Genomic DNA, 7,904 nt, shown 5'->3' with positions numbered 1-7,904 from the left:
CTTTACAACGTAAAATTATTTCTTGATATCACGAAATACGTTTTAATGATAAAACGGCTTGCCATAAGATCGCGCCAGCTCGCCACAACTCAAGGCTCCAACTCGGCTAAGTGGGAGCCCTGCTTTAATAACACGCTGGTATCCGTAAGCAGCTCGTCACAACTCGTAACAACTCGCAGACACTCGTTATGATCCGTGAAAGGAGAGGCAAATTTGTTGACATGTCAAAACTCGTAACAATCCGTAAGTATCGTAAACCGCTCGCTACAACACGTTACCATCCGTAAAATGTTTGCAAGAATCCGTTAATTACTCGTAACATGTTTTTAAACAAATTTGTTTCGGTTAGTTTACAATTTGTTAGCGGACTATTTACGGAGCATTTACGGATTATTAATGGATTATCACGAGTGCTCACGTGTTGTTTACGATTTCATTGGGCCGTGTTACGATGGCTTAACGGATTGTTACGAGTTACTGCGAGCAGTTTACGTGTAGCTACGAGTACTTTACGAATAGATACGTATACTTTACGTTTTTTGGGGGAAAGTATAAAAGCTGCAAATTTGAACACTTCATTTTCAGTTGTTATATTTTGGTTAAAAATCGTAAAGACTCATAAAAACTCGTAACTAACTCGAAACTGTTTGTAACAACACATAAACAGGTCGTTACTAACACGTAAGTTTCTCGTAGTTTCCGTGACAAATCGTGGAATTCTACCGTTAGTATATCGTAATAACTTGTAATAATCCGTAACAAGTCGTAAGTAGCTCGTAATAACTCGTAACAACTCTTAAATCGATCGTAAAAGTGGCCAAATCATAAGGTTCCGTGAAAGATCCGTGAATTTGAGCGCTCCGAAATGGCTCGTAAGAAAAATCCGTGTATGTGAAGGGGGTATTAGAGTTACTTGATAAAGTAGTGTTTTGGGAAGTCGTTGAGTCTGAGCGTTCCGACATCGTAGTAGTAGGGCTCGATGTAGACTTGTTGATTGCTTCCGTCGTTGACTCTATGATCACTGAAACAAAAACACAAAAAAACGTAACCGAGGTATATGACGATACAACAATGATTTTCTCTGAAGTTAATTTGTGGGAATCCCAATTCTATCAAAAAGTTCGGAAAGAGGACCGCGATGTATTTTCTTCTTCATCATCATCATCTTCATCTTCTTCTTCAGATGAACTACCAGCCACCGTCATGTATTGTCGTACTGGTGAGGTGCAGTGCAGAATAATTATGTAGGAACAATGTATAATAAAGAGATACAGCAAACTTCGTGCAAGTAAAAACAGCTTCGTGCAGGTAAAATCAACTACAGAAATTTCGTTTACCCCTGGTGGAGAGTCTCTGCATGCCCTTTGTTCATTGATAATATTGACCATTGTTTCTCTTACTCAGAGTCTGAGAGAGAGAGAGAGAGAGAGAGAGAGAAAGATGAAGAGAGACAGCAGGCGCGGATCCAGGATTTCTTAGGGGAGGGGGTAGTGAGCACTTTTTTTTTTTTTTTGATCCTCAAAAAAAATTCAATTTGCACCCCCCCCCCCTTGAGCGGCCCAACCCCCCAAAATCGTAAAAATCACGTGATTTTACATGATTTTTTTCTCAAGGGGGGGGGGCCGGGCCCATCGGGCCCCCCCCCCCCCCCTGGATCCGCCACTGAGAGACAGAATGGGGGAGGTTTGGTCGGTGAAGGAGGAGGAGAGAGAGAGAGGAGATAGAGAGAGAATAGAGAGTAAGAGAAAGAGAGAGAGAGAGAGAGAGAGACAGAGAGAGAGAGAGAGAGAAGAGAGAGGGGGTGAAGGGGGGGGGGGGGGTAGTGGCTATAGACCCATTATAATAATGATAAAATGCATGAGGTCATTTCATTGTTTCTCTTTCTTACTGGAGGTGGTGGTGTCTTGTGATGTCGTTGTGTCTGACATCGTGGTCGTTGGACTCGTCCTGAGATTGGTCGTCGCGTCCTTAGTCGATGATTCTCTTGACTCTGAAACGTTTTTAATAAACATAAGTGCATTCAATGATCATTATTTAACTAAGGGTATAGGGTAGTGCAGTTCATACGTTTGTATCATGTCACACACGGATACAGAGAAGTACACTTGTACATTTTGTTGCATGCAGCTATGTTTTTTTACCCCATTTTTTTTTTTTACAAGTAAAATGTTTTTTATAATGCTGCGGCACATTTTCTTTTGGCGGTTTACAATGCCGTTGTCTGGCCGGTTTGTTGAAGATCTAACAAACTGCTACCGTAGTGCCGTAGACGAGTACAGCCAGCGACGTTCACGGGTGGGAGGACTGCAGATATGTTCACTACATTCAACAGTTGCTTCCCCTACTGACAACACGCCTTGCCAGCGCGTCAGTATATGGCAAAAAACCCTCATGACAATTATGGAAAGACAACTTAAAGGAGGCCGTAAAGCCCATGGCCGTAACGGGCGCAACACTCAGAGTTGCAAATTGACCAGTAAACGCATCGAAGAGGATTCTTTTGATGAAGTTTTGCAGTCAAAGCCAAATGGAAGCTGTAAGATGGAGGGATGCAATAAAACTGGCCAAAAATCTGAACTAAATATTTGTACATACAATGTTAGAACCTTGAGAACCGAGGAAAGTTTAGAAAGTTTGTTGGATGAACTAGAGGGATTCAAATGGGACGTCATCGGGCTCGCTGAAACGAAGAGACGAGGAGAAGGATTGACAGAACTTAAAGGAGGCACATGGCTCTACAACAGGGGAAAAACAGAGGATGACAAAAATGCAAAAGGAACTGGATTTTTAATCCATAACAAATTTAAGGACTATGTGAAAGAAGTTAAAAGCTATTCAAACAGGGTAGCAGCCATGAAAATACAATTGACGGGAAAGGATGAAATGTGCATCATACAAGTTTATGCACCCACAAGTGATTATGATGATATAACAGTGGAGGAATTCTATGAAGATATCAACAAGGCCATTACAGACAATTCCGGTACCTACACAGTACTTATGGGTGACTTCAACGCGAAAATCGGACAACGTGAAAAAGGGGAAGAAAATATCATGGGATCATTTAGCTACGGAGAAAGAAACAGGAGAGGTGAAAGGATGATAGAATTTGCAATGGAACATAAACTTAAAGTGACCAATACATACTTTAAGAAACACAAGAGTCGTTACTGGACCTGGAAGAGTCCAAATGGAGTTACTAAAAACCAGATAGATTTCATACTTAGTAACCAGCGAGGGATAATCAAGAACTGTGAAGTCATCACCAATGTAGATATTGCAAGTGATCATAGAATGGTAAGAGTCAATATAAGCATCAACAACAAACTAGCTAGGCTTAGATTCATTCAAAATAAGAGGAAAACACGGATTAACATCATGAAGCTGAAGGAAAAGAAAGAAGAATTCCAACTAAAGCTTCACAACCGCTTTGATGGATTAGAGTTGGAGGATATGGACATTGATGAGCGATGCGATATGGTGACATCAGCAATGCTAGAAGAAGCCAAATCTGTAGACCCAACTGAGAAAAGAAAGATAGTAAGATCGGAAGAAGACAAAGAAATATAGGAACTAGATCAAAGAAGAAAGGAAATACGACTGAAAGAATATAAGACAACAACAGAAAAAGTGGAGTATGCAGAAATAGTCAAATTGGTGAAAAAGAAACGACGTCAAAGAAACAGACGAAAAACTTCTAAACTCATTTTGGAAACTCTAGAAAGCGGAAGGGGACCAAAAACAATACAAAAGATGGCAAGCAAAAAGTCCAGAATGAGCAAACTGAAGAAAAAAGATGGAAATATAACTTCTGACAGATCGGAACTGCTAGAAATATGCGCCGATTTCTACCAGGAACTTTATGGTTAAACGAAAAAACAACCTAAGGATCGTATAGATATCTCATCCAGAAAATCAGACATACCGCCAATACTACAGAGAGAAGTTGAGGAAGCTGTAAACAGTATGAAGGATAACAAGGCACCGGGAATGACGAAATAACAAGTGATATTATCAAACAAGGAGGGGAGGAGACAATCACACAGTTACTGAAACTATTCAACCAGATATTGGAAAAGCAACAGATTCCAACCATTTGGAAAGAGGCAAAAATAATTCTTTTATACAAGAAAGGTGACAAAGCTGATGTCAAAAACTATCGCCCTATCAGCCTTCTATCTCATCTGTACACGATCTTCACCAAAGTAATCCAAAATAGAATCAAAGATAGATTGGACTCAAATCAACCCAGAGAACAAGCAGGGTTTAGAGCTGGATTCTCAACAACAGACCACCTACAAGCTATAAATCAACTAATTGAGAAGGCAAATGAGTACCAACTTCAACTATGCCTCGGATTCGTAGACTACCAGAAGGCGTTTGATTCCATCGAACACACAGACATGTTTGATGCCCTACGAAAGATTAACATTGAAGGAGGGTATGTGCGCATCCTGGAAGATATTTACACCAACGCAGTAGCCAGAATTCACATTGATAATGATGTATCAAAGGAGGTCAAGATCCAGAGGAGAGTCCGACAGGGAGACACATTATCTCCAAAGATATTCACAGCCACTATAGAGGAAGTATTTAAAAAGTCGCGTTTAAATGGAGGAATAAACATTGATGGGGAAACGCTTACTGATCTAAGATTTGCTGATGATGTGGCCTTGATCTCAACATCAACCAAAGACTTGGAAGACCAGCTGACAGGTCTCAACAGGGAGAGCAAACATATTGGCCTAACTATGCACAAAGAGAAAACTAAATATATGACTAATTATGACACAGATGAAAACATCGAGATAGAAGGTCGAACGTTAGAGAGAGTGAGCAGTTACAAGTATCTGGGACAAACTTTGAAAATGGAGGACACCACAAAAGAAGAAGTTATGATGAGAGTAAAAGCAGGATAGATGAACTTTGGAAGATACAAAGACATGTTGACCGAAAAAAACATACCCATGTCACTAAGAAGAAGAATGTTCAACCAATGCATTCTAACAACTATGACATATGGATCAGAAACATGGTCATTGACAAAGGATCTAGAACAGAAGATTGTGACTACTCAAAGAGCTATGGAGAGAAAGATGTCGCATTTATCTCTACGAGACAAAATCAATCACAAAGTCATACGCCAGAAAACAAAGGTTAAAGACATCATGGAGAAAGTAAGAGAATCAAAGTGGAGATGGGCTGGGCACAGTGGCGGATCCAGGGGGGGGGGGCCCGGGGGCCCGGCCTCCCCCCCCCCCTTGAGAAAAAAAATCATGTAAAATCACGTGATTTTTACCTTTTTTTGAGGTTAGGCCCGGGCCCCCCCCCCCCTTGAGAAAAAAAATCATGTAAAATCACGTGATTTTTACCTTTTTTTTAGGTTGGGCCCCCCCCCCCCCCTGGCGCTCAAGGGAGGGGGGGGGAGGGTGCAAATTGAAATTTTTTTTGAGGATCAAAAAAAAAAAAATGTGCTCACTACCCGGCGCGATTTTCAAATATTCGGGAGCAAAAAAAAAAAAGTTGGGCCCCCTCCCCTAAGAAATCCTGGATCCGCGCCTGGCTGGGCATGTAGCAAGACTGCAGGACAATAGATGGACAAATCGTTTAACAGAATGGCAACCAAGGGTGGGAAAGAGAAGAAGAGGAAGGCAGAAGAGAAGATGGAGAGATGACCTAACATCATACATGGGAACGGCCGCTTGGACCAGGACAGCTAGAGACAGAAGAGAATGGAAATTTCATGAGGAGGGCTTTGTCCAACGTCTGGATGAACTATAGCCTGATAGATAGATAGATAGATAGGGTTTCGAAAAATGATTCCACACGTACAAAGCAAAGAGATTAGGAATGACACCTAAACATGATTACAAGGCCAAAACGAGGAGTATTTTAGCTCCATGTAAACATAAAAATGTGAACAGCTTATATATTTTATAAGGTATATGCCTTATCTATATCAGCATATTTTTAGATTTAGTGGTGATTTGTCGAAGTCGAAGGGACATTTGTTACCAAATGATTGACCTAAATGTATTGCTTTAGCGTGTGTACTGTTGTTAAACTCGTGGACAAAAGAATAAGATGGTCATTTCCCCCCTTCACAAAATATCTTACCGACGCCCTTGATAGAAAAGGACTTTTAAAAAAGTGAGAGAGAGAGAGAGTGAGAGAGAGTGAGAGAGAGCGAGAGGGAGAGAGGGAGGGAGAGAGAGAGAGGGAGAGAGAGAGAGAGAGAGAAGGGGGATATAGTGGCTAGACCCATTATGATAATAATGGTCGAGTGCATTCCATGATTATATCGCAAAGACATACTAGAGGTAATGGTGTTTTGGGAAGTCGTTGTGTCTGAGCGTTCCGAAATCGTAGTCGTAGGGCTCGCTGTAGACTTGGTAATCGCTTCCGTCGTTGACTCTATGATCACTGAAACAAAAATAAAAAACGTAACCGAGGTACATGACGATACAAAAATGATTTTTTTTTTTCTCCTGAAATTAATTTGTGGGAATTCCAATTCTATCATAAAGTTCGGAAACAGTACCGCGATGTATTTTCTTCTTCATCTTCATCATCATCTTCTTCTTCTTCAGATGCACTACCAGCCACCGTCATGTGTTGTCGTACTGGTGAGGTGCAGTCCAGAATAATTATGTAGGAACAATGTATAATAAAGAGATACAGCAAACTTCGTGCAAGTAAAAACAGCTTCGTGCAGGTAAAATCAACTACAGAAATTTCGTTTACCCCTGGTGGAGAGTCTCTTCATGCCCTTTGTTCATTGATAATATTGACCATTGTTTCTCTTACTCAGAGTCTGAGAGAGAGAGAGAGAGAGAGAAAGATGAAGAGAGACAGAATGGGGGAGGTTGGGTCGGTGAAGGAGGAGGAGAGAGAGAGAGGAGATAGAGAGAGAATAGAGAGTAAGAGAGAGAGAGAGAGAGAGAGAGAGAAAGAGAGAGAGAGAGAGAGAAAGAGAGAGGGGGTGAAGGGGGGGGGGGGTATTGGCTATAGACCCATTATAATAATGATAAAATGCATGAGGTCATTTCATTGTTTCTCTTTCTTACTGGAGGTGGTGGTGTCTTGTGATGTCGTTGTGTCTGACATCGTGGTCGTTGGACTCGTCCTGAGATTGGTCGTCGCGTCCTTAGTCGATGATTCTCTTGACTCTGAAACGTTTTTAATAAACATAAGTGCATTCAATGATCATTATATAACTAAGGGTATAGGGTCTCGAAGAATGACTCCACACGTTTAAAGCAAAGAGATTAGGAATGACGCCTAAACATGATTACAAGGCCAAAACGAGTAGTATTTTAGCTCCATGTAAACATAAAAATGTGAACAGCTAATATATTTTATAAGGTATATGCCTTATCTATATCAGCATATTTTTAGATTTAGTGGTGATTTGTCGAAGTCGAATAGGGACATTTGTTACCAAATGATTGACCTAAATGTATTGCTTTAGCGTGTGTACTGTTGTTAAACTCGTGGACAAAAGAATAAGATGGTCACTTCCCCCCTTCACAAAATATTTTACCGACGCCCTTGATAGGAAAGGACTTTTAAAAAGTGAGAGAGAGAGAGTGAGAGAGAGGGAGAGATAGGAGAGAGTGAGAAAGATAGGAGAGAGTGAGAGAGAGAGAGAGAAGGGGGATATAGTGGCTAGACACATTATGATAATGGTCGAGTGCATTCCATGATTATATCGCAAAGACATACTAGAGGGAGTGGTGTTTTGGGAAGTCGTTGTGTCTGAGCGTTCCGAAATCGTAGTCGTAGGGCTCGCTGTAGACTTGGTAATCGCTTCCGTCGTTGACTCTATGATCACTGAAACAAAAATAAAAAACGTAACCGAGGTACATGACGATACAAAAATGATTTTTTTTTTTTCTCCTGAA

At 41.0% G+C, this 7,904-nt stretch overlaps 1 protein-coding gene across 1 annotated transcript; it reads left to right on the top strand.

The window, feature by feature from the left end:
• The first annotated feature begins 2,211 nt into the window (after positions 1-2,211).
• LOC115925237 lies at positions 2,212-4,919 on the top strand. The gene is made up of 2 exons (XM_030988853.1): positions 2,212-3,540; positions 4,131-4,919. Exons 1-2 carry the CDS (start codon positions 2,212-2,214, stop codon positions 4,917-4,919), a joined length of 2,118 nt encoding a protein of 705 aa, XP_030844713.1.
• Positions 4,920-7,904: the final 2,985 nt, after the last annotated feature.

Source organism: Strongylocentrotus purpuratus, unplaced genomic scaffold (genome assembly GCF_000002235.5).
Source record: "Strongylocentrotus purpuratus isolate Spur 01 unplaced genomic scaffold, Spur_5.0 spur5_scaffold_18, whole genome shotgun sequence".
NCBI classification, from domain to species: domain Eukaryota; kingdom Metazoa; phylum Echinodermata; class Echinoidea; order Camarodonta; family Strongylocentrotidae; genus Strongylocentrotus; species Strongylocentrotus purpuratus.
The sequence above is the reverse complement of the archived record's forward strand: the minus strand, read 5'-3'. Positions and strand labels throughout refer to the sequence as shown.

Bases quoted from the DNA above. Each gene is read 5' to 3' on its own strand.
- LOC115925237 (XM_030988853.1), top strand. From the start codon at position 2,212: ATGCCGTTGTCTGGCCGGTTTGTTGAAGATCTAACAAACTGCTACCGT. The intron at 3,541-4,130 runs GTAAGATCGGAA...CTTTTATACAAG, and splicing joins CAACTGAGAAAAGAAAGATA to AAAGGTGACAAAGCTGATGT.